Source organism: Mobula birostris, chromosome 4, assembly GCF_030028105.1.
Source record: "Mobula birostris isolate sMobBir1 chromosome 4, sMobBir1.hap1, whole genome shotgun sequence".
In the NCBI taxonomy this organism is placed as follows: Eukaryota; Metazoa; Chordata; class Chondrichthyes; order Myliobatiformes; family Myliobatidae; genus Mobula; species Mobula birostris.
Window position 1 is genome coordinate 32,533,248 of NC_092373.1, and position 27,637 is coordinate 32,560,884.

Sequence of the window (27,637 nt, forward strand, 5' to 3'; positions counted from 1 at the left end):
AAGAAGTTTTTTTGATCAGGTTGTCTCTGTTATTTCATCTTTTGTTTGGAATAATAAAAGACCAAGAATTGGAAAATGTAATTTACAAAAATTAAAAAAGGATGGAGGTCTTACTTTGCCTAATTTAAGAATGTATTCTTGGGCGGTTAATATACATTATGCGTGTTCTTGGTTATATTGGACCAATAAAAAGGAACGACCATCTTGGGTTGACTTGGAATTGAAAATTGTGAAATAATTTCATTTAACTTCGTTATTAGGAGCTCCTTTACCTGTACAATTAGCCAAAATTTCTGTTCTAAATATAAATCCTATGATTAATCAATCATTATGAATCCGGTACCAGTTTCGTAAGTTTCGTAAGTTTCTTAATCTTAAAAAGTTTAACCTTTTTAGTTTAATTTATCAAAACTATTTATTTAAACCTTCACTTAGTGATCCTACCTTTTCTCCTTGGAGGAATAAAGGAATTTTTTCCTTTATGGACTTGTTTCAAGAAGGTCAATTGATGTCCTTTGAGAAATTAGTAACTGAATACTCTCTCTCATATTCACATTTTTTGCAATATCTTCAGGTCAGTCATTTCTTACAAGAATATTTAAGTAATTTTCCATATATACAAGACTCTGACCTGTTAGACATTATTTTAAAAATGAACCCTTTAGTGAAAGGTTTTATTGGGAAAATTTATAATTTACTATTACAACAGGATAATTATCCTTTACTTAAGATTAAGCAAGATTGGGAAAGAGAGCTTAATATGACCTTGATAACAGAGGATTGGTTGCGAATTTTGAAGCAGGTTAACTCTTTTTTGATTTGTGCCAGTCATTCTCAAATTCAATTTAAAATTGTACATCGTTATTATTTGACAAAGGAGAGATTGTCTAAAATATTTCCTAATGAAATAGTCAGTGAGATAGATGCAAAATTGAGATAGCTACATTGACACATATGTTTTGGTCGTGTTCTGTATTGAAACAATTTTGGAAATCTGTTTTTTCTACAATTTCTAAAGCTTTAAAAATCGATTTACAATCTAATAAATTGACAGTTTTGTTTGGTATAATTCCTCAACATATTCACGGTATTTCTATATCTGACCAATACGTAATTGCATTTGTCAAATTAGTGGCTAGAAGGGCTATTTTATTAAAATGGAAAGATGCCTCTGCTCCCACTTTGATACAATGGTTCTCTCAGGTGATGTTATGTCTTAGTTTGGAAAAAGTTAGAAGTCGAACTTTTGATCCTAGATTTGACTTCGAGAAGAGGTGGGGTTCTTTTGCCCATTATTATCATTTGACTTGAGTTAATAAGGATGGTCCTTTTCTGATGCTTGGGTATATGGACTTGGTTGGAGGTTTGATGTCTTTTTTATATATAATGGAAGCTTGTACGGCACATAGCTCCGGGTTTGTGCTCCAAATGTTTTTTTTTTCCCTTTTTTGTTAGTTATTAGGGGTTTTCTCTGTTTTAGTTGGTAGGGGTTCTTTTTCTCTTTCTTTCCTGCTTCCATAAAAAAAAGCTTTAACATTTTGTTTTTTGATTATTATTGATATACTGTTTAGCCTGGTTGATAGTTTAACTCTTATTCTACATATGGATATGTTGTCTTGATTATTTTGATGTATTTTTCTCTGTTGTTGATTTTCAATAATAATTAATAAAAAGATTTAAAAAGAAGACATAGTAGCATAATTAGCCCATTCAACCCATCGAATCTGCTCTGCCATTTGATCACGGCTGATACAATTTCCAGACACATCAGTATTACATACATATGTACCACACAAGTTATCTGAGTTTCCAGATTGCTTTGTCACATGAATACTGGATGTCAGCTGCATGGGTGAAAAAGTTCCTGTCTGTTAGATGGGCTGTCAGATGACTCATTGGCCATTCAAATCTGCTCCAGGTTTAGAATCTCAGAAGCCACTGCACAGCAACACAGTTTGTAAGCCAAATCATTCAGCCAACAACCAGAAGTACTGGAGAAACAGCCAGTACTTCTCATCCGGTTGGAAAGTGACTGGATCATGGGAGTCCCACTGATTCGGTGAACTTCCTGTACTCCAATGGGCAGCATTCTCATTCAGGGCAATAGACTCTACCAATATTTTTCCAGCGCACTTAGATAGCCGGGGCCTCAGAATGAAAGGGAAAGGGAAAAAAAAATAGGCACCTGCCTCAGTCTGGCACAGAAAGATAGCAGGATTGTTTGGAGAAAGTGTGATGGTGTTCTGGGTGAAGGGAAGGCACCAAATTAATGCCAACATTTTGATGATCATTAATGAAGTTGATTGAAACCAACTTACACTTGCTGCTGCAACAAGTCCGTTACTTCACCTGTGGGCCGTGACAAGAAGGAACAAGGTATGCCGTAGGAGGCAACAGTGCTTAAGTACAGAGGTCACCAGAGCAAGCAAGGCTGCACAGCTGGCTTTCCACAGACACAGCTATGACCGAGTGTTGCAAAGCTCATCATGGCCTCCTTTACTGCCATGATGAGGCCACAGTCAAGTTGGAAGAACAACTCCTTATATTCCCTCTGGGTAGCCTCTAACGTGATGGCAGGAACATCGATGTCTTGAACTTCCCATTATTGCTTCCCCTCCTCTCCTTCACCATTCCCTATTCCTGTTTCCCTTTTACACCTTCTTACCTGCCCATCACCTCCCTCTGTGCTCCTCCCCCTTCCCTTTCTTCCATGGCCTTTTGTCCTCTCGAATCAGACCCCTCCATCTCCAACCCTTTATCTCTTTCACCAATCAACTTCCCAGCTCTTTACCTCATCCCTCTCCCCCTCCACCTATCACCTACCACCTTGTAAGTCTTCCTTTACCCCCCCCCCACACCTTCTTAGTCTGACTCCTTCCCCCTTCCTTTCCAGACCTGATGAAGGGTCTCGGCCCAAAATGTCGACTGTTTACTCTCTTCCATAGATGCTGCCTGGCCTGCTGAGTTGGTCCAGTATTGTGTGTGTCTGTTGCTTTGGATTTAAAGCATCTGTAGGTTTTCTTTTGTTCATCATGTTTTACCTTTATACTGATTTTTGGACAAATATAAGAAACATTTTTTTCAAATGGAGTGGGGCATTTTTTTTTCTAATAGAGAAAAAGACACTGGAGTTTTGTTCACAGATATAGTATTCACAGATATCAACCTGCATTGATAGCAAAACAAAGTACAGAAAGTAAAATCAGATATAAATACCAAATCGGAGAGGGCTTCTTCAATCAATACTCAGTTAAATTCTTAATTCAAAACTGTGCAAGTTCATGCAAGTTCATGCAAGTCCATTAGTTGATATTGATCTATGATTTAAAACACAGTTTTACTCACCCTTCGCTCGCCGGATAAGGGGAAGGAAGGCCTTAGTTACTCGGATGGTTCCCCATATGTTGACATCTGCAACTTCCTTGTAATGTGCCATACTTGTAAATTCCACCTCGCCAAAAGTGGAAATGCCAGCATTGTTCACCACGCCCCAAAGTCCTGAATAAAGGGCACAACATATTCAATCAGTACAGTACAGATATATAAATTCATCAAGCATCGTATCACCCTCTGTGTCAGGTACAATGGATTAAAAACTGCTAGTTGACCTATAGTTTGAAACTCTCTATTCAAAAGTTTTCTGGACAAGCAAAATACTAATCTGATTATCACCATTTCCTGACCAAATAAAAATTACATCTCTGCTTGCTTTTTGAATTCTAGTTATTACAGTAACCATGGATTCCACTTTTTTTTAGGCCTTTCAAGCAAAGATTTAAACTGAAATTAGAAGAGGACCATGACAAAGGAAAACCATTGAGCTAGTGCTGAATCATGAATAGCAACAATGATTATGATGCTCCTTAGTGGTATTTACCTTCCTTCACAACCAATAAGATTCGCATCTTTCCCAGACTATATGATACAACTAGTACAAAATGATGAATCTCACAAAGTATCTGTATTTCTGTGCTTCATTGCACATTACAACAAAAAGAAACTGGATTACTTAAATTGCACTAGATTCAGCTTATTCCATTACACCATTACCATGCCATGGCTTCCACAATAACAATTACCCTATTTTTGTGAGGTAATATAACGAGGATAGGATGCTTTAGCATCTGTACTCATGATATCCAGCATCTTTTATTAAGGAATTAAGGTAACGAGCACCAGCAAATTAAAGGTTATCCCTGCTTACTGAATAAAGATGTTCCACAAAATGGTCACCTAATTTGCATTTAGTTTCTCAAACACAAAGGAAAGAGCACCGCATGCGGTACACAAGGAAGTGAAATACAATTACTGCTACACCTGGAATACCTTTGTCGGTCCCTGAGTGCTGATAATCACAGACGCAAACAAACAAGTGTTGCATTGCATGCAGTTACATGAGAAGGTGTTACAATAAAGTGAACGGCAGGTGGGAACAGAAGAGCAAACCAGGGGGACATAAAGGGGAAGGCCCCTTTATAATGCTGAAAAGGGAAGTAGTGCCTGGTGGTGAAATTGCTTTGAAGACAGTGGAGAGAACGATGCATTAAGTGCGATGTGCTGGTGGGGTGGAAATTAAGGACAAGAGAACTCTTTCCTTGCTCAAAACATGGACTGTTGCGTTCCCCTCATTGGTGCTGACTAACCCACTCATTTACTCCAGCTTCCAGCATTTTCAAACCCTTGTGCCTCCTGAAGTATAATCAAGACCACTGTGGGAGTCTGTGGGTTTATATTGGCTGTTCCCTATCCTCCAAAAGTGGAAACAGATGCAGAAGAAAGTCAGAGATGGACAATGTAAAAGTGACAACAGGGCTGAAATTGGCAGCAAAATTAATAAAAGGCGTGAGCTCTTTAAGTGCAGAAGAGCTGAGGAAGAGGACCAGCATAGGACTGAAAATAATATCACATATCACACAATAGGCTTGGGTCTATTAGAGTTCCTCACAAAAAGTCTTTAGAGCTTCCTCTTATTGCTTTAAGATCTAATTTCAAACTTCACCATGCTGGAATTTGTGATATATGGTGGACATTTATCTATCCTACTCCACATGTCAACCAAAAAAAGACCAGGTTCTAACAAAGCAATAGGAAAATAGGAAATTAGTGAAGATGAAATCAGCGAGATTCATCAACCCAAGATGAATCCCATTGAAGTCAAGAGAATTATTCCATAACAGATTAACATTCAATGCTCTCAGCCATTTCTTGATTGCAGAGACAACCAAATTGGCTGGAGATTGGCTTCCATTTAGAATAGCAGCAAACTGAAGTGCTTGTAGTTAACAAAAGCATGCACTAGTGTATGTTAGTGCACAAAGTTGCAACTTTTACTTAATTAAATAAAAAGAAAGACAAAATAAACCTATGGTTTCTTTTCTCGATAAGCTTGGTTTAAAAACTAAACATGAACATGCCCCAGTACAAATTATATTCACTTGCTGCAATCTTATCACATTTAGAACTTGGATGAAATCTAACCAATGAAATTATCAGAATAATTTCTGATGCCTTTGATTACAAAAAGTCCTACACAAAATATATTCAGTTAAACCTAACCAAGGACAAGTACACATTACAAAACCACTGATAATGTTAAAATTAATTAGCAACTTTGTTCAGCTAATATCAAAAGGCATCTGCAGTGAAAAATGAAGAGGTAATCTATTAGGATTTACTTATTTGCATTGGTTTTTTTTGAGAAAAGCACTGCTTTTGATGCACGTTGGTGATAACAAAAAAAAACTGCTGTTACTGATACTTGCACAGGTCATTTATCATTTAGTTGCACAGTCAGGCTACCCATGTCTTTCGTGGTTCACAGTAAAACCACATGCAGGGTGAATGCTTTTCTAGATATCACAGATTGCTGCATATTCTGAAAAAAATTATTCAAAACTGTCCAATAAAATCTGGTTTTCACAGATCAATTTCATCTGCTCAAGTCAGAAAGTTAAAGTAGGATGAAGAACGGAAAATCCTACAAAAAAGTAGTGGATATGGCCCTCATCCATCACGGGTAAAGCCCTCCAAACCTTTGAGCACATCTACATGAAATGCTGTCACAGGAAAGTAGCACCCATCATCAGGGACCCCTCACCCCCACCATCTGGGACATGATCTTTTCCACTGCTGCTATCAGAAAGAGGGTGCAACAGCCTCAGGACCCACACCGCCAGGTTCAGGAACAGTTACCACCCCTCAACCATCAGGCTCTTGAACCAAAGGGGATAACTCCACTTGCCCCATCATTGAAATTTTCCCACAGCCAGAGGACTCACTTTCAAGGACTCTTCATCTCATGTTCTTGATACATATTGCTTATTTATCATTATTAGTATTATTATTTATTCTTTTTGAATTTGCACAGTTTGTTGCCTTCTGCACTTTGGGTGAACACCCAAGTTGGGCAGCGTTTCATTGATTTGGTTATTATTATAGATTTATTGAGTGTGCTGATGACAAGAAAAGGAATCTCAGGGTTGTATGTGGTGAAAATTTATGCAATCTGATAATAAAATTTACCTTGAACTTTGAAGAAACTTAAAAAAAAGGCCCCTTCATCTCCACAAATCATTTTTATTATGGCATATCAGCATTTCACTGTCCCGATCAATAGTGTCTCAAATTGAAACAGAACACACTGGAAATGCCCAACAAGTAAGGCAGCATCTGTGCAGAAGCAAGGTTAACATAAGGATTTCAGATTGTTGATATTTCATCAGGATTCTAATGCAAGATTATCAACCCAAAATGTTAGCTCTAGTTCTTTCTCATGGTAGCTGCCTGACAAGCATTTCCAGATTTTCTCTTTTTATTCCATTTCCGGTTCTTTTTTTAAATCATTTTTGAAAATCAAGTATTGTTTTATGTTAACGAACAGAATAACTTTAAGGACATTTTGTTAAATTATCTGGCTGATAGAACACAGTCCAATGTAGAACCCAGAGCATACCCTTCTCCGGATCCCTCAAATGTCTTCTTACAAATTCCACCGCCTGTAGCACTTCCTCATCCGAGCATATGTTCATTTGAAGAACCTTTAGACGCTCACATTTCTTCTCCTCAAGTAGTTGAGCACCTTCGCCATTTTTATCCTTCCAAAGAAAAATACAATTACACTACATTTTTAAAAACCAAGTCAAAATTAAAACCATTTGTCCCCAGAGGGTATATATAGCACAAGGAGTAGCATTAAACAGAATGATTCCACATAGAGAGAGATATAAAGGGATTGGCTTTATTTGTCACAGGTACATTGAAACATACAGTGAGATGTGTTGTTTGCATCAACGACCAACACAGACCAAGGATTTGTTGGGAACAGCCTGTAAGTGTTGCCACGCTTCCAGTGCCAACATGGCACGCCCACAATTACTAACCCTTGCGTCTATGGAATGTGGGAGGAAATCAGAGCACCTAGAGGAAACCCATGCAGTCATGAGAAGAACGCCCAAACTCCTTACAAACAGCAGCAGGAATTGAATCCTAATTGCTGGCGCTGTATAGCATTGCACGAACCATCATCCTGTATTACCCAACATGGTGCAGGACAGCAGTGGAATGTGATATCTCTTCTCAGGGATGCCAAGGTAAAAACAGTGGAAGCAAAAAGTTCAGCACGGATACTTCCTGTGGACTGCCAGACCACACTCTCAGGATCACCGATCCTTGCTAAAAAGCACACAGGTACGACAGACGGGTGAACATTAAAGGATTGGGCTTGGCTACACAGCTCTCGCGTTACTGAAAGAGATAACCAGAGGAAGGCAGTGCCAGAGAAGTAACAAACTTTATAGAATTTATACCCTACGTTTTTGTGTTCATTTCAAAATGATAGTGTGATACAGTCACACAGAAAACGCCCATTTCTCTCATTTTCACCATGTCCACTTCTATAGATGTGCGGTGAAAAGTGGTATGGGAACAGCAATGCCTTTGAGCAGAAATTCCTACAAAAAGTAGTGGATTCAGCCCAGTACATCACAGGAAAAGCCTTCCCAACCACTGAGCACGTCTACATGAAACATTGCCACAGAAATACAGCATCCATCATCAAAGATCCTCACAGCCCAGGCCATGCTCTTTTCTCGCTGCTGCCGTCAGGCAAAAGGTACAAATGCCTCAGGACTCACACCACCAGGTTCAAGAACAGTTACTACCCCTCAACCATCAGGCTCTTGAACTTAAGAGGATAACTACACTCATTCTATTTCTGCTGTTCCCACAACCGATTATCTCACTTTTAGGGCTCTTTATCTTGATATTTGTTGCTATTTATTTATACTTGCATTTGCACAGTTTGTTATTCATTGATTCTACTTACAGTTACTGTTCCGTAGATTTGCAAAGTAAACTCACAGGAAAAAGAATCTTGGGGTTGTATGTGGTGATGTGTATGTACTCTGATAATAAATTTTACTTTGAACTTTGAAGCTTTTAAGTTAAGATCTATATTCATTGCAAATACTGCTCAGCTGAGAAACATACTAAAGTTTGCCTTTAAAAATTACAAACCTGAGCGTCTTCTGTTCCTCTCTTTTACATTTTACTGAACATCAATTTGATTTTGGAACAGTATTTTTCCAACCTACACCAGAAAATAATCCATTTCCAGGGCCTTCTAATTAGATATGAACATAATTACCACTTTCCCCCCACTGACATTAGATTTCCTTGCTCCTCCTGTCTTTAAAATGCATCTTCCAACTAAAATAGTACAACAAAGACCTTTCAATTTCAAAATAAATAAGCCTACCAATTTAAAAAAATCGCCAGAAACTTCATTTTCAATACTGCAATTTTATAAGTTCTGACTCTTTCACAGCTGTAATCTTAATTATAATTTCACTTAATCTTTTGCACAATTACAAAAACTATAAAAACATGACTATGTTGCAAGGACGTGGCTGGAGACAAACCCAAGTGCAGGACACAGATGCTGAGGCAGAGTCATTAGGCGTAGCACCTCCGTGAATGGGGAGCCGATATCCAGGAGACGATGCGAAGCTTAGAACTAACAGTTCTCAGGAATAGGAAACAAGGTTTACTCTCACAAGAATCAACCAACAAACTGGCAAACCTGTGTCGTGACGCCATCGTACTTGTTTCAGTCTCTGATGCAAACCAGGTGTACCATAATTGAGTAAACTAGCAGCAATTGAAAATCTAATGTCTGTAATAGGGCATAATCAGGGAGAAAGGAGCGTTAAAGGGGAACAACCAAACAGAACCATGACAGTACCCCCCACCCCCTAATGGGAGCCTCCTGGTGATCCCCCGGGCTTGTCTGGATGGTCCCCATGGAAATCCCAGATGACAGAAGGGTCCAGAATATAGGAGCAGGGAACCCAGGAACGTTCCTCCAGGCCGTACCCCTCCCAGTCAACCAGGTACAGGAGACCCCTGCCCTGACGGCGGACATCCAATAACTGCCGGACGGTGTACGCCGGATGGTCGTCGATGATCCGGGGGGTGGAGGGGGTTCAGTCGGAGGGCACAAGGGACTTACAGAAACTGGTTTTAACTGGGAGACGTGAAATGTAGGATGGATCCGCATGGACGTAGGTAGTTTGAGCTGGACTGCCGTGGGGTTGATAATGCTCTCAACCTCGAAAGGTCTCAGGAAGCAGGGGGCGAGCTTCTAGAGCTGGTTCCTCAGAGGAATGTCCCTAGGTGAGAGCCACACCATCTGCCCAGATCGATGCTCAGGAGCAGGGGTATGATAGTGGTCAGCAATTTTCTGGTTACGGTTGGCTGAACGAAGCAGGGCCGTGCGTGTGTCTTCCCAGATTTTTTGGCACCTGTGTATATGGGCCTGGACTGACAGCAACGCAATCTCCTCTTCCTGGGCAGGAAACAGTGAGGGTTGATAATGCAGAGAGCATTCAAAAGGAGATTTTCCGGTCGCGGTGCTGACCAGAGAGTTGTGGGCGTATTCTACCCATGCAAGATGGTTGCTCCAGGTAGACGGGTTGTTGGCTGTTATACAACGTAACGCCACCTCCAACTCCTGGTTAACCCGCTCCGTTTGCCCGTTGGTCTGTGGGTGAAACCCGGACAATAGGCTAACTGAGGCACGACAAAAAGATCTTCAAAATTGTGAAATGAATTGAGGTCCCCGGTCGGAGACGGTATCTGAGGGGATTCCGTGAAGTCGGAAAACGTGGGTGACGAGAAGGTCTGCGGTCTCCTGCGTGGAAGGGAGTTTAGGGAGGGCTACAAAATGCACCGACTTGGAGAAACAGTCCACCACCGTTAGTACGGCAGTGTTTCCACGTGAAGGGGGTAACCTGGTGACGAAATCCAGAGTGATATGTGACTAGGGACGACCAGGGACAGGCAGGGGCGAAGCAATCCTGCAGGTGGCCGATGGGAAGCTTTTCCACGGGCGCAGACGGAACATGCAGAGACACAGGAACGGGTGTCGGCATCCATGGAGGTAGTGTTAGAAATAACAGAGGCATGAGATCTGCTCCTAAGATTCTCCTTGTTCCTGGAAGAATTTTTTAGGCAAAGTTGAAATATAAAAACTCATTGTTAAGAATTCAGAGACAGGCACTTCTGGTTTTCAATTTTATAATATTAAAATATGTAATCTTCAGTTTTCTAATATTTCTAACTTTAACACTTCCAATTGATTTATGTTCCAGTATGGAATTGTAAAGAGATAGTGAATAACATTAGTGGGTACATCACACTATTATTACATCTCATCAAGCAACCAGGTTGTAAGTCTGGTCAACTGCAAGACTCCCCTCCCCGCCGACTAGATGTTATTAATATTCACAGGACACATTGACTAATGAGAATATCCAACCAGAAATTTTGTTCACAAATTTATTAACAATTCCGATCTAAATGCTCAAAATTTCCAATCCTTTCCAAACCACAGGTGAATTATTTTTCCATGACTACATAATTCTGAATTGAGCAAAAAGATGATCAGAAAATATACAAAGCAGATTCAATTCCATATCCACAGAAGGTGTCACAGACTCACCTTTAAGAGGCAGGCAGCAAAAACAGAAAACCCTTTGGCATGTAGATGTTCTGCCAAAGCAAAACCAAATCCCTTATCACATCCTGTGATTAAGATGGCCTTGCCCTCAACCTAGAAACAATAAAATAATACTCATATATTAATTTTACCTCTAGAAAGCAGCTAATTCACTTGCTGCAAGTGAGAGACTAAAGTTGATAAATATCATATACAGCTTCCTGACCCACAAGGGAATGCAATGGTGCTTCAAGTGCTGTAACACCGATAACCATGAGTAGCACGCATTCTTGTGTCCACGGTATTTGCTATCCGAGCATTGAAAAATTACATCCGAATGAACATTTTGACTATGCCATTTCACAGAAACATTACAAAATATTCCATTTTGAAGCATCTGAACAGTCACTGATTAACAAAGCAGATCAAAATTGGAGATCTGACCCTTCAAATAAATATTTAATACAACAGTGTCTCAATACATGACAAGATATCCAAAGACATGATTTGACTTGGAAAATATTTGCAACATTTCCCACTGTATAATCCATTTAATTTTCAATAGGCTTGTGTAAAATATTTGATATGATTCAGATGGATCTGAACATAACAAATCACTTATCTACTTACCTCATAAACAATAAAGAATATTCGTTGACTTTAAGTGAAATAATACTCCTTTTCATTAAGGGTTTAACAAAGGTTGTTGTAACCATTCAAATTAAATTAGATTTGTGCTCCAATAGAGTGCACCAGGTTTAGAAACAAATGTCTCTTTTGTGTTTACTGTCAGAACGTAAGAGATCTCTGGAAGGAAATGATTTGTAAAAATTTAATGATCGGGGATTTACAGAAAGAGCCAGTTGCCATTCAGTGTTGCAATCTCCACTGTTTGTAATTTACATCAGTGACTGTGATTCATAATCTAACAAATTTTCACATACATCAACTGTTTTTTCTAACACTCCACAAGGTTGTCTTGATACACTTCTATAGGTGTGCTGTGAGTGCAATTCTCATTAAAGTAGATCCCACACCACCAGCTTAGGGAAGTTATTACCCTTCAAACATCAGTCTGCTGAACTGGCATAGATACTGACATTCACTTTTGAACTGATTCCACAACCTATGGACCCACTTTCAAGGACTCTACAACTCATATTGTCGGTATTACTTACTTTATCTGCAGTTTGCCTTCTTTTTGTACATTGATTGTTTGTCAGTTTTGGTTTGTGTATAGTTTTTCATTGGTTTGATTGTATTTCTCTGTTCTACAGTGAATGTCTACAAGAAAATGAATCATGGTACAGTTGAAGTGAATTTGAAGACAGGGTCCTGATCCAACGTGGCAATGAAAGAGAACAAGAGGAGAAAAAGTCAATCTACTTCATTTCAGTTTGAACCTTCACTTTACTCAACACTAGTTGATTAGTGAGGAACTAAAATCAGTTTCTAACGTTAATCTTCTAAAACTCACACTGCAACTAAATTCATTTATAACTTGAGATTTTTGCAATAGACAAGGATTTGGTTAGTCCACGTTGATGGTCAGGGACTCAGTTATGGTGATGCCTTTGAATATAAGGATAGGTGGTTAGATTCTCGCTTGCAGGAGATCATCATTTGTCCAGGATTATTTAGCATTCGTCAGCTCAGCCTGAATGTTGTCTAGGCATTACTGTATTCAGGCACGGGCTGCTTTATTTCTGAGGTGTTCTGAAAAGAAGCGAAAGCTCTGTAGATCCAGTTTAGACGTTATGATGAAAGGAAGAACAATGAGCAAGCAATTGAAGATGGTTGAGCCTCAGGCAGTGCCCGGGGGAACTCCTTTGGTGCTGTTTTAGAATGGGATGGTTAAAGGCAGACAATCACAACCACCTTTCTTTGTGTGAGGGACGGACTGTCTCTCCCTGATAGCTTATGACTTCAGTTTTACATAGCGCGCTGTGCCACGTAGGTGAAAAATGCCCTAATGTACAGGGCAGTCAATCTCATTTCACCTCCAGAATTAAACTCTTCAGTCAATGTTTAGACCAAAGCTCTGAAGAGGTCTGGAACCAAGTGGACCTGACAAAACCCAAAACAGGCATTGGTGAATAGTTTGTGACTGTTCCATCAAGTGATAACTTGGTTTTTATTGTCACATGCAAATTGAAAAACGAGTATTGATCAGTATGAATGATATGCAAGATGAGTTTTACAGTGTACAGTAATAAACTGATTTACCAATTTAGGTATCACTTGTCAGAACTATCACAACACCTTCCATCATCTTGCTGATAATTGAGAGTAAACCCAATAGATAATCAATAGTTGAGCTGAATTCATCTTTTTTTTTAAATGGACAGGATATATCTGAGCAACTTTCATATTGTTGGGTAGACACTGCTGTCATGAGGTCAGAAGTAACGATGTCTGCTCATGACTGAACAAACATTAATGGCTCCTCAGTTAATGAAGCAGCCCACAACCAAACGCACAACAGCAATGCAATACCCAGGCATGGGCTGATAAATGGCAAGTACATTCGGGCCACGCATTTGCCAGGCAATGATTTCTGACTAGAGAAAATTCAGCTCTCACACCATCACATTCAACAGTATTACTATCACTGAGTCCCCCACTATCAATATCCTGGGGGTTACCATTGATCAGAAACTGGACTGAAGTAGCGGTAGACACAATGTGACACCAAGATCAGGTCGGGGCGAGGAATTCGGCGGCAAGTAACTCGCTTACTCCCACAAGACTGTCCGCCATTTACAAGACTCAAATTGATAGTGTGATGGGGTACTCTCCACTTCCCTGGATTTGCGCAACTTCAATAACACTCAAGATGCTTAACACAATACAAGGCATAGCGGTCCATTTGACAGGCACCTCATCCACAACCATTCATTCACCCCACCACCAACATAGTAATGGTAGAGGGTACCATCCACAGGATGCATGGAGACTCCTCAGACAACACCTTCCAAACACACATCATCTAACAGCTACAAGGACAAAGGCAGAAAAGGCAGGGGAATACCATCATAGCCAACCCAGGTGTTGTTTATTTTGTACTTCAGCAACTGCTGTTGTAAACAATCTTGTAACGTTAACAATTTATAACTCATACTTGCAGTTAACCATCCCTTCCTGTTAGTCTGAATTTCTCCATTTCATTCTTAGTGGTTTAACATTTCATCAAATTCCTCCCCAATTATGACTTACCCATTATCAACTGGCAGGCAATTATCATTGTGTAATTTATTCTTGTTTCTAATAAAGCAGATACCTGCTATGCTGTTTGCTTCTGAACATATCAATAAATTGATTCAGTGGAAGGGGCTGCGTTCCGAGAAAACTCTTTTCTGTAATATGAGCCTATTGACCCTTATTACTGAACGAAAGCATGGCAGAGAGCCAAGTCTTGGTGCAGTTAACACTGATGAGCAATAGTTGAAAGGAAATTTCAGATGTGAGTTAACATTGGATAAAGCAGAGCCGATGGGTAAGATACTTGATCACGAGCACGTAACAAAACTGGCTCAGATATTAGAAGTAATATCAAGACTCCAATAAGCTGCCAAGGACTGATAATGGCCAATTACATGTTCAATTTTTTTCAGGAGGCAAAGCCATTTAAAGTCTAGATCCTGCTTATTGAGCTAATTAAAACAGAAGGGAGTATGATAGGGTACTTCAGACATATAGAATGCACTTCCTGCCCCATGGCACAATTCCAGCAAGCTTCCCGTGTCATGGACAACCGTAGGCAGAAGAAGTATCATCACTTGAATGAGTATGAGTTCCTAGTTTTGAAACTTAAGCAACAGCTGATGCCATTATGGTCCGTGTTTTCAGGAATAAAATATTCGGGAGATGATAAACACCACTTCAAGACAAGTGCAGTCAGAGAAGGAAATGGTAATTGGCATGTTAAAAAAAAGAATCTAGGGGCAGTTAGTTCAAGAGACCGCCAAAGATCTTTGCTCTTACCAGCAAGTGATGGGAAAACTCCTCTCCAGAAGAGTGCAGCCAGGCACAAGACCATGACACCAAAAGTAGCTCAACTGTAAAAAGAGGGAGGAGCAGAGTCAAAAGAATAACAGTTGAAGGAGATTTTACTCAGAAGAGCAGACAGTGTATCTGTGGTTGCAGGTAAGATTCCAGAATAACATGCTGCTCCTCTGGTCTCAAGAACTAGGATATCACTGAGCGTTTGCTGGAGTGGGAAAATGAGCAGAAAGAGGTCATGGTCCACCTGTGGTAAAAAGGAGCCAAAATTTTTAAAAATCAGGATCTCAGAGTAATAATTTCTGGATTGCTGCTGATGCAACAGCCAAGTGAGTAAAGAAAATTATTGGAATGTTTCGATGAATGATCACTTGAGCAGCAATGCTTTGGAGTACAGGGACAAGGAGACCTGTTCTAAGGAAGTTGGGACATGTTGGACAGGTGGGTTTGCACTTCCCCAGACATGAGACTAATACCCTGATCGATAGTACTATTGGGATGTATTTAAATTAGCTTGACAGGATGATGAGAAGGTTGACAAAGCGTCAAAAGGGGACAACAAAGAACTAGAAATGAAGGGCAAAAAGATAAAAGGCAGAGGAAATGGAAGTAGAAGTAGACAAAAAAGGAATCTGTCTATATTTAATGACATATATTTAAATACAAGTTGGAAATTCAGTTCGATAGATCAGTGATCAAAATTGATATCTGGATATATGATATTATAGCTACTGTGAAAACAGTGCATGTAAAGAGGGGCAGGACTAGAAGCTCAACCCTCCTATCAGACGAGACAGCAGAGAAGTTGGCAGTATTGGTTAAAAATACAATCATAACTGCTTTAAAGAATCATTGTCAGAAAGATTATCAAATAAGGAATTCAACACAAACATAAAAAGGTACGAGCACACTGTTTGGAGTATACAACAGGCCTACAACTGACATAAGGAAGGTCCATGAGCAAATTTCTGACCAGTACCAGTAGATTTCCATTACCCCAATATTAACTGTGATACAGTTTCTAAAATAAAAAGGACACAGAATTCCTAAATTTCATTCAGGAGAATTTTTAAGCCATAATTCTGCAAGCCCAACAAAAAAGGACAGGGTTTCAGTTCCAGATTTAGTTTCAGGGAATTAAATTGGGCAGATTAAAGGAACAGCCATGGAAGATAATCTCCATGCAGGGAACATAATCCAGTTAAATTTAGCATTGTTATGTTCAAAAAAATAAAGATAAAATATAAGTAAAAATTCTAACAACACAAACAAAACACCCCACACTAACCATCAAGTAAGTACCTACTAATCCCATTTTCCTCTTCCTATATTTTCAGTTCCTCAAGAAGATTCTAGCTACATGCTAAGGGCAGTTTAATGTCCAATTGATCGACTGTCATGCAAGTCTTAGATGTGGGGGAAATAAGGGCAACCGAGGGAACCAACATAGCCCTAGTGAGAACATACTAACTCAACACAGTCAGCAGTAGAAATGAGGATCAATCAAATATTAGTCACTGAAGCTGTTTGGCAATGGCTCTGTCAGCTACATCACTGTGCTGCAGATTCTACACTGAAGGTATAGTAGCCCCACAACAACAGGAGCACTGAAGGAAATTCAGTGGACGTGGGGTAAATTTATTACAACAAAATAGGGAGTGGAGGGGATGACAGCCAAGTGGACCACAAGATGCATATACAGTACATTAAGGCAAAAATAAAGGACATTTATAACAGATATCAGGAACTTAATATAACACTAAGCCTATAAAAGTGACAAATCCCTTCCAAGGAGGAGCTAACAATGTAGTTTAAACACAGTTCATTTACCTTTAGTAATACATGTTTAAATTTAGATAAAATTGTTAAAACACATTTAAAGCTCAAGAGGATTTCCATCTTATCAAAGATTTCTAAATTATAATTTCTAAAACACAAGGGATTTCCAAAACACATGTACAATTCCTATTGGTTAAAAAGAAGCTCCAGCCAATTGCAGATAAACAAGTTGTCTGTCACAGAAAATGAAGGTCGAAGAATGGATTCTGGTTCACTCTGTCTTTCTGTCATTCATCTTGCTGTTCCTTGACCATTCCTAACAAGCCTAACTGCTCTCTTACATTTATACTGTTTTTCTGCCACTTGGGTGATTTCACATGCATGTGATTATTTTTCAGATACCTTTTCATGCAGATGGTCTAAAAAAATTATGGGGAAAGATATCTCAGATACCCAAAATTAATGCAGTGAATGCTAACTCTCTGAGTACTAAAATCTTCCAAGTATTGATAGATCAGCTATTCTTTTTGCAAAGGATATCCTCTCTTCTCACTGGTGCCATGAGAAGGAGGTACAAGAGCCTCAAGACACACACCACCAGATTCAGAAATAGTTATTACCCCTGAAAGATCAGGCTCTTGAATCAAAGAGGATAACTTCACTCAACTTCACTTGCTCCATCATTGAAAAGTTCTCACAACCTATAGATTCACTTTCAAGGACTCTTCATCTCATGTACTCGGTACTTATTTACTTATTCTTATTATTTCCTTCTTTTTGTATTTGCACAGTTTGTAATCTTTTGCACGCTGGTTGAAAACCCAAGTTGGTGCAGTCTTTCTTTGATTCTGCAATGGCTATCATTCTATGGATTTATTGAGTATGCCTACAAGAAAATGAATCACAGGTCATGAATCATGGTGAGCTATACGTACCTTGATAATAAATTTACCTTGAACTTTGAAGTGATAATATCAGTCTGGTCAGAATAGAGAAGAAATATGATCTAAGTGACTTTGACCATGAAATGATTGTTTGTACCAGATGGGGTGGTGTGACAATCTAAGAAAATGCTGACCTCCTGCTGATTTTCACACACAAATTCCTGCTCGGAAGTTTACAAAGAATGGTGCGAAAAGCAAAAAAAAAAAATCCTCTGAGTAGAAGTTTTGTGGGTGAAAATGCCTTATTGATGAGCGGTCAGAGGAGAAAATGCATAATTGGTTCAAGCTGACAGAAAGGAGATTCTAACTCAAATAACAATATGTTACAACACTGGTGTGCAGAAGAGCATTTCTGAATGCACAAGTCAATCCTTGAAGTGGCTGGACTACAGGAGCAGATCACAAGCAGACACTCAGTAGCCACCTTAATAGGCACAGGAGAGGCCTAGTAAAGTGACCTCAGAGCACAGAAAATATAGAAATGAAATTAAAACAGAAATTAGGAAAGTATGAAGACAGTGCGTTGGCCTTCATCAACCATGGGATTGAGTTTGTAATGTTGCAGCCATATAGGACCCTGGTCAGACCCCACTTGGAGTACTGTGCTCACTTCTGGTCACCTCACTACAGGAAGGATGTGGAGAACGTAGAAAGGCTGCAGAGGAGATTTACAAGGATATTGCCTGGATTGGGGAGCATGCCTTACGAGAATAGGTTGAGTGAAATCGGCCTTTTCTGCTTAGAGCGACGGAGGATGAGAGATGACCTGACAGAGGTGTACAGGATAATGAGAGGCATTGATCGTGTGGATAGTCAGAGGCTTTTCCCTAGGGCTGAAATGGCTAGCACAAGAGGGCATAGTTCTAAGGTGCTTGGAAGCAGGTACAGAGGAGATGTCAGGGGTAAGATTTTTTACGCAGTGAGTGGTGAGTGCATGAAATGGGCTGCCGGCAGCAGTGATGGAGGCGGAAACGATAGGGTCTTTTAAGAGACTCCTGGATGGCTACATGGAGCTTGGAAAAATAGAGGGCTATGGGTAAAGCCTAGGTAGTTCTAAGGTAGGGGCATGTTCAGCATAGCTTTGTGGGCCGAAGGGCCTGTATTGTGCTGTATGTTTTCTATGTTCTATGTTTCTTAGTAGAAAAAAATTGGTAATCAAAATCAAAAAGAAATCCAAAGATGCATTCTAAGCACAGAAGGATAAAGTTAATAACTTAAGAAGGTGTAGGACCCTTAAAGAACCTTCAAGGTAACCTACATGGGTGAAATTCTGAATGAATGCTCTGAAAATATCTCACAAAAGGAATGGATTATGATAATGCTGCATTTAATGCAATTTAGTGCAAAATGTCACTGATGATAAAAAAAAAATAACAGTGTTAAGGGGGTTTCCATCTTTGGACAGTATCAATTGCCAAATGAAACACATCACAGTTGTTAGAAGAGAGAAAAATGCAGAGGCTCGGTCTACAATTTGGCAGTCCTCCCTGCCTCCAGAAATAGTACCGTTTGATTAGAGGAATCTATCTCATCATGCTTTGTTTAGAAAAGGTAAAAAAAGGATTAACTAGTCAGAACGATCATGTCTGGGATATCAAGGGGTTGGGATCGACTGTGGTTTTTGTTGGACCCTCAATCAAGGTTTCCTGGGGTCTTGGCTGTTGCTTGCATGGGGGGGAAGGGGGTTGGTGCTTTTGTTAGTGCAAGTGTGGGGAGGGGGAAGGTCAATGCTTCCGCTGCTGTTTATGTGTGAGAAGAGGAGGGGGACTGTGGCTCTGATGTTTCTGTCATTCATTCTTTGGGTCTTTACTGTTTTGTGGCTGCTTGTAAAGAGTAAAAATTTCAGGTTGCATACTGTATACTCTGAAATTAAGTTGAACCATTGATTGAACTATATAAATAGGCACCAGATACCATAACTTCAACATTGCGCAATTTATAGGAATCCATGCTTAGAATTGTATAAGCAGCGCATTTGAAGTAGTCCATGTGGACTTCAGCAAGATTCTTCACAGTAGACAGGTTTAAAAAAAAATGAAAGCCTATGGGATCCAAATGATGTGAGAAACAGTTTCCAAAATCAAATCAGTGGCAAAAGGCAAGGGCCAATGAATAAAGGGGTGTTTTGTGATCTGAGGTTGTAAACAATAGGGTTCACTAGGTTTAGTACTCAACCTTTGGCTTTTTCTAATATAGACTAATGAAGGAGAATCACATTTTTAGGGGTCATGGTAAAAAGATTGCTTGTTAATGATATAAAAATCAGCAATGTAGTTGAGTGAAGAGCAAACCTTTAACCCAGGGGTTCCCAACCTGGAGTCAGTGAACCCCTCAGTTAATGGTAGGGGTCCATGGAATAAAAAAGGTTGGGAACCGCTGCTTTAAGCAGCAGGAAAATATAAATAGTTTGGTGGGGTGTGCAAAAAATCTACAAGCAGAATCCAATCAAAAGAGTGATGTGATGTATTTGGGAAGGTGCATAAAGGCAAGTAAAAATATGTTGCAGGATATTGTGGAGAAACACAAGGACCTTTGGGAAACAACACAGATCCTCAAACCTAGCAGGACAAGTCAATAAAATAATAGAGGTGGACAAGATGCTCACCTTTATTTTATGACAAATGAAACAGGAGAGCAGGTAGGTTATGCTAGGACTGGACACAAGATAGGCACTTGAGTAATGCAGACAATTCGAGTCTCCACATCAGTAAAGATGTGAAGCACTTTAGACAGTACAAAGGACACTGGTAAATTGCAGCTTATCAAGTCTTTCCGTATCCAACTTTCCTAAGGTTGTTTCCTTCGGAAAAGAGTAGCTTGTGGGAAAAATTTAATTGGATGTGTTTTGCAGGGCCTATTATCCACTACAGAGTGGTTAATAATCAGGGGGAACAGATTTAAAAGTATCAGTAAAACCATCAGGAAAAAAACGGAATTTCTTTTCACCTTAAGAGAGCCAAGGGACCAGCACTCACAATCCAAAAGGGAGACATACACTCAGTGCCCACTAAATTACACCTGCTCGTTCATGCAAATATTTAATCAGCATATCATGTAGCAGCAACATAATGCATAAAATGTATGAACCGCGCCCTGCCCAGGTGATCCGCACCCTGCCCTGGAGGAGCCTGCCTAGCCTCAAGCCTGAAGACTGCAGCCTCACCTCGCCTCGAGTCTCTAGCCTCCCGCCAAGCCTCGCCTCGAGTCTCTAGCCTCCCGCCAAGCCTCGCCTCGAGTCTCTAGCCTCCTGCCAAGCCTCGCCTCAAGTCTCTAAGACTCCAGCATCATCCTGCCTGCCTGCCAAGCCCCGTCCTTGCCTAGTTCTGGGGTCCGAGCCAGCGGCAAGACCCAGGTACTGGGTCCTTGTCCAGTCTTTGGCTTGGAGTCCAAGCCCGGGCTCCTAGCTCTTTTGTCCAGTCCTGTTCCAGGTTCCTGGTTTTCCTGTCCATGTCCTTGCCATCGCCCTGTATCCTAGTCCTATCCCTAGTACTTCAGTGCCTGTGTCTTGCATTTGGATCCGTTCCCAGCCCCCGCCTTATGACACTAGGATTTTCATGCACAACAGTCTCTCGCGTTTACAGAGAATGGTGTGACAAACAAAAATCATCCAGTGAACAGCAGTTCTGTAGGCAAAAATGCCTTGTTAATGAGAGAAGTCAGAGGAGAATGGCCAGACTGCTTCATGCTGACAGGAAGCTGAGAGCAACCGAAAAGTGTCTATACAGTGGTGTGCAGAATAGCACAACATATTGAACCTTGAAACAGATGGGCTACAGCAGCGGAAGACCATGCATATACACCCAGTGGCCACTTCATTCAGTACAAAGGTGGATATTTTCATTGCATTAAAAGGTAATTAGAGGTAGGCCGATGACGTAATGCAGGGAAGCACGATTAGGCAAAGTAGTTGTTTTTTGACCACCACAAACACAGTGAAATAAATGGCCCCTTCTGAGTCTGATATTTTTTAAGATTCTATAATGCACTGGTACAAATAACCTAAAAGACACTAATCTTAAGTCAATAACACAGTAAAGTTCAAAAACAATTCTGGGGTTTATTACAATGAACTCAAAAAATAAGATAAGTCCTACATGGAACCTTAAGATCAAAATATGATCACAATGCAAAAACTATTTGGCTCCATGCTACAAAGAAAATGAAATTTAAAGGGGGGAAAAATAAAAACTCACTGGAGTAAAGTTTTGAATATGAAATTCCAATTGATAAAAGTTGAATGAATTGTATTTTTTGTGAGAACAACAAATTTAAAATAAGGCTTCTTCTGGTGATTCAGCATTATGCAACTGAAGACCAGGAATACATTTTTAAAACCAAACTCCTCCTAGAAGCTTCTTCATTGAGAAGAAATGGAATTCACATCTCATGATCAAGCTTAAACATAGTCAATACTGCATTGTCTAGACAAAAAAAAATGTTTAAGGAGTTTCATAACAAGACGGGTAATTTAGTTTTTCATTCCAAGGCCACCAAACTAAGGTTTTTGTTTCTGAAGGGAGACAAACTAGATATATACAGGAGAAGCAGATTTTCATAGAAAGAACATCTTTCTCCAATTGTGTTTACCTTTACGCGAATGAATGGTAGATTAAACATTGGCAGTGGAAAGGAGTAAACAGATTTGAACTGGATCCTCAACACGAAATCAATAGCCTTCCAGGAAGTACAACGGTAATGCTGAAAACAGTAGCATAATTCAGCACAGTAAGCCAACTATCCCGTGGCAATTATTTAGAAGTTGATGGATTTATTAGTTCTTTCTTAGACTACGGAGCCCTTCGATTGTCGGACAGTTAAAACAAAATGAAAAAGAATAAATAATCAAGTCAGATATACGAGTTAAAATGCCCTGCTCTGAATGTCACTAACGGCCACCCAGCAAGACACTTGTCCATCTGAAGATCATTCAGAGACTGAGACCAGTCGGGTGTTACTGCAAAACGTCGCCTGCGGTGAAAGTGAGCAGCATCTAACCGGAGTAAAAGGCCGATAGAGAGCCCTACCTTCACAGAGCCGCGGGGCAGAGCGGGCAGCGCCACGCACAGCACAAACATCAGATACACTAGAAAGATGTTCTGGGTCACTAGTTCCTCCGGGCAACCAAACACCTTGAAAAACGCCTTCAGCATCTCGGGCAGCCACAAGCCCAAACTCAGGGTCAGCAGGAAGGAAAACAGCACCATGGCAGCCATCTGCGGGCGAGAGAACTTGCTCATCTTTCTCGGCTCCCCGCAGCCCCGGACTGGCTGTCTGCTGACCAGCAAACCGTAGATGCTGTCAACAGCGAAGCAGACCCCTTCCCACTCCGGATGGGACTCCGCCTCAGCCTGCCCGCCCCGGATACAGAACGAGATCACTTCCTTCATGTGGAGAGACGGAAGGGTTCAGGTGCCTGAATCCGGAGTAATGTGCGAGCTGCTGTGGCTGCAAGCTCCCTCTCTCTCTGATCCGCCGGTACCCTCTGCCTGTCTTTGTCCCCATCCACTTCACACACACGTTTCCCCCTCACCTCCCATCTGTTTGCAAACGTCGAGCACCTCTCCCTTCCCGACTCCCATTCTCACCTCATTATCAGAACCAGGACTGGTGATCCTGCGCGTCAGCCTCCAGCAGCTCTCTCCCGTCTTCACACTCCTCTCCGCCCACCTTGCTCCATCTGTTGTTTCCCCTTTTTCCTTTCCTTGTCTGTCTTCATCTATCATTCAGCTGCCACAGTCTTCCAACTCTGCGTCCGCTCGACTCCCCCGCCTGTTTCTTCCAGTCTTCCTCAGTCCGCCAATGGCCTCGGAGTCCTTTCTCCTCTTCATTCTAGCCATCTCACCTCACTCTGCTGAAGCAGGGTTTCGACCCAAAACAGCGACAATTTCTTTCCTCCCACAGATGCTGCGTGATCCCTGAGATCCTCCAGCATTTTGTGTGTGTTGGCCTGAGTTCTTCCACCAGATCGTTTGACACTTCCTGTCTGTTGCCCAAATAGCTGAGCAGGGGGGATCATGGTGAGAGCACAATTCTTTCTGCTTCTGACAGAAAATAATAACTAACAACTTCAAGCAGAACGTTTTTAATACTTAGCTGAGAAAAGGGAGGTGATGCAGCCTCTCTCCATTGTGGCATTCAGTTCAAGTTCATTGTCATTCAACCGTAGACATGTATACCACCAAACGAAACGTTTTCTGACTAAGGTGCACATCACAGTACATATAACTCACACACATACCACATTAAGTAATATTACCACAAATAAATTAACTAATAATGAGGTGCAAGTTAAAAAGTAAACTGTGACACAACTGCTGCCTCAAAGATGATGAGACCTGGGTACCCTCTTGTGCTGGCCATTTCAGCCCTGGGAAAAAGCCTCTGACTATCCACATTATCAATGCCTCTCATCATCTTATACACCTCTATTAGGTCACTTCTCATCCTCTGTTGCTCCGAGGGGAAAGGCCAAGTTTACTCAACCTATTCTCATAAGGCATGCTCCCCAATCCAGGCAACATCCTTGTAAATCTCCTCTGCACTCTTTCTATAGTTTCCACATCCTTCCTGTGGTGAGGTGACCAGAACTGAGCACAGTACTCCAAGTGGGGTCTGACCAGGGTCCAATCTAGCTGTAACATTACCTCTCGGCTCTTAAACTCAATACCACGGTTGATGAAGGCCTATATATGAAGCCACCATATGCCTTCTTAACCACACAGTCAACCTTTGCAGTAGCTTGGAGTGTCCAATGGACTCGGACCCCAAGATCCCTCTGATCCTCCAAACTGCCAAGAATCTTACCATTAATACTATATTCTGCCATCATATTTGACCTACCAAAATGAACCACCTCACACTTATCTGGGTAGAACTCCATCTGCCATTTCTCAGCCCAGTTTTGCATCCTATCAACGTCCCGCTGTAACCTCTGACAGCCCTCTACGCTATCCACAACACCCCCAACCTTTGTGTCATCAGCAAATTTACTAACCCATCCCTCCACTTCCTCATCCAGGTCATTTATAAAAATCATGAAAAATCATGAGGCACACCACTGGTCACTGACCTCCATGCAGATTATGACCCATCTACAATCACTCTGCCTTCTGTTGGCAAGCCAATTCTGGATCCACAAAGCAAGGTCCCCGTGGATCCCATACCTCCTTACTTTCTCAATAAGCCTTGCATGTGGTGCCTTATCAAATGCCTTGCTGAATCCATATGCACTACATCTACTTCTCTACCTTCATCAAGGTGTTTAGTCACATCCTCAAAAAATTTGATCAGGCTCGTAATGCATGATCTGCCTTTGATAAAGCCATGCTGACTAGTCCTAATCATATTATGCCTCTCCAAATGTTCATAAATCTTGCCTCTCAGGATCTTGTCCCTCAACTTACCAACCACTGAAGTAAGACTCACTGATCTATAATATCCTGGGCTATCCCTACTTCCTTTCTTGAATAAGGGAGCAACATCTGCAACCCTCCAGTTCTCCAGAACATCCCCCGTCTCCATTGATGATGCAGAGATCATTGGCAGAGGCTCAACAGTCTCCTCCCTCACCTCCCACAGTAGCCTGGGGTACATCTCGTATGGTCCCAGAGACTTATCCAACTTGATGCTTCCCAAAAGCTCCAGCACATCCTCGTTAATATACATGCTCAAGCTTTTCAATCCGCTGTAAGTCATCCCTACAATTGCCAAGATCCTTTTCCTTAGTGAATACTGAAGCAATGTTCAAACAGATAACATCATTACACGGTACATTGAGATAGTACAACATAAAACAGTAACAAAATGAAGAATAAATTGTATCAGCTACAGACAAAATGCAGTGCACAAAAACAATAAGGTGACAAGGTAGATTGTGAAGTCAAGAGTCCATCTTATTGTACTAGGAAACCATTTAACTGTTTTAAAACGGCGAGATAGAAGCTGTCCTTAAGCCTGGTGGTACAAGCTTTCAGACTTGTTTGTTTTACTGAATGGGAAACTGGGATGGGTGGGGTCTCTGATTATTCTGGCTACTTTACTGAGGCAGCACAAAGAATCCATGGAGGGGAGGCTGGTTTCTGTGCTGAGCTGTGTTCACAATCCTACAGTTTCTTGAAGTCAAGGAAAGAGCAGTTGCCATAACAAGCTGTGATGCATCCATATGTAGAGTCATAGAGGAGTCCAGCACAAAACATGCCATTAAGCCCATCTAGTCCATGCCAAACTGTTATTCAGCCCAGCCTCATCAAGCTGCACCTGGATCATGGCCCTCCATATGCACCCCCTCCCCATCCATATACTTATCCAAACTTCTCTTAAATGTTGAATTCAAATCTGCATCCATTACTTCTGCTGGCAGCTCGTTCCACACTCCCATCATCCTCTGAGTGAAGATGTTCCCCTTACATATTTCACCTTTCACCCTCAACCTAAGGCCTCTAGTTGTAGTCTCACCCAATGACAGTGGAAAAAAGCCTACTCGTGTTTATCCTATCAATGTGACAAGAAACCTTAATAAGGATAGTTAGGATCCAAATGCTGGAGTATCCGAGGGAAGGATCGAGACATGGTATAAAGCTGGAATGCGAACTGAGCATAAACAAAATGTTAGACAATATCTCTAGTTGGGCTGATGATTGAGCATTGAGACTTCGTTCTGGTGCTCTTTAAATACTCAATTGACAATTAGTAGTACAGTCCTGAATCATAAAGGGGCCGTGCCAGCTATCCATACTCCAGAAAGTTAGAGCGTCACAACCCTCAAAGCTGGTACAATTGGATGCATCTTGTAACAATCTATACCCTTCATAATGTTGTACACCTATCAAATTTCCAATGATTCTCCTACACTCCAGGGAATAAAATCATAAACTATTCAATCTTACTCAGGTAGTCCTAACCTGTATTGTTCTATTATCAGTTTTCACAAATAAATTAAGCGAAGCGTTTTATGCTTAGTGAAGCCTGTAACAAACTTTATTGAACTCCAAGACCTACAAACAAAAGCGTGTTAAAAACATTTTGTAATAACGTCACTATGTCAGGCCAACCTCTTAAAGTGAAATTCAATGTCAGTGGTTGTGAATTATGTACATTTCCCTCAATTATGTTACCCTACACGGGCCCCACGCCAGAGTTCACTAAAACTGGTATTGTGAGCCTGTCTGGACCACGACTGAGCCTCCTGGCTCAGGTCCGAAGTTCTATGAGTAGATGAACAGCAGGTGCCTCTGGCTCGTCCTGAGGTGTTTAGACACGTTCATGCTCACATTGTGACGCCAAGGGCATTACTTGGTGGGTCAGTGGTTGTTGTTGATGCTAGAGGGACAACCTCCGGCTACCTAGTGGCATAGTACAACATAGGAAGAAAGTGCATGAAACCACGGGGGGGGGGGTGCGGGGAAGAGGACCAACAATGTCCACATTGGCATGGTCAAACTGTTGCTCAAGAACCTCAAAAAGTGCCAATGGTGCCTGACCATAACAGTTAGTTTTTGACCACTGGCACTCCACACAGGCTGCAGTCCAATCACATAGTACTTTCTGAGGCTGTGCCAAACAAACTGGGTCAGTAACTTGGTCAGCTGCCATACCTGCACGGAACAATCCCTACGTGTACGACCTCAATGGCTGGCTGTGAGAGGCAATCAGCCACAGCATTATTTTTCCCCTTGATATGCTGCATAGCCTTTGTGAACTCGGACACGTAGGCCAGTTGGTGTTGCTTGTGTAGACCAAGGGTCTGATATTTTGGCCATTGTGTGCACGAAATGTTTGTGGTCAACGATCGTTGTGAAATGGAGACTCTCTAGAAGAAGATGGTGGACATCTAAATAGAGACCGAGAACCTCACGGTCAAACGTGTTGTATTTCCTTTCAGGGGGATGGAACTGCCGACTGGAGAAGGTGAGCGGCT

The 27,637-nt window shown here is 41.1% G+C and overlaps 1 protein-coding gene across 1 annotated transcript in view; it reads right to left on the bottom strand.

The window, feature by feature from the left end:
- LOC140196245 (D-beta-hydroxybutyrate dehydrogenase, mitochondrial-like) overlaps positions 1 to 23,074 on the bottom strand; it is a 34,592-nt gene extending 11,518 nt beyond the window's left edge. Inside the window, exons 1-4 of the mRNA XM_072255105.1 lie at positions 22,746 to 23,074; positions 11,000 to 11,110; positions 6,953 to 7,094; positions 3,346 to 3,498 (exon numbers count right to left, since the gene is read on the bottom strand). Of these exons, the coding sequence (XP_072111206.1) occupies positions 3,346 to 3,498; positions 6,953 to 7,094; positions 11,000 to 11,110; positions 22,746 to 22,958 (619 nt within the window). The 5' untranslated portion in view covers positions 22,959 to 23,074. The remainder of the gene's footprint in view (positions 1 to 3,345; positions 3,499 to 6,952; positions 7,095 to 10,999; positions 11,111 to 22,745) is intronic.
- Between the last annotated feature and the right edge of the window lie 4,563 nt (positions 23,075 to 27,637).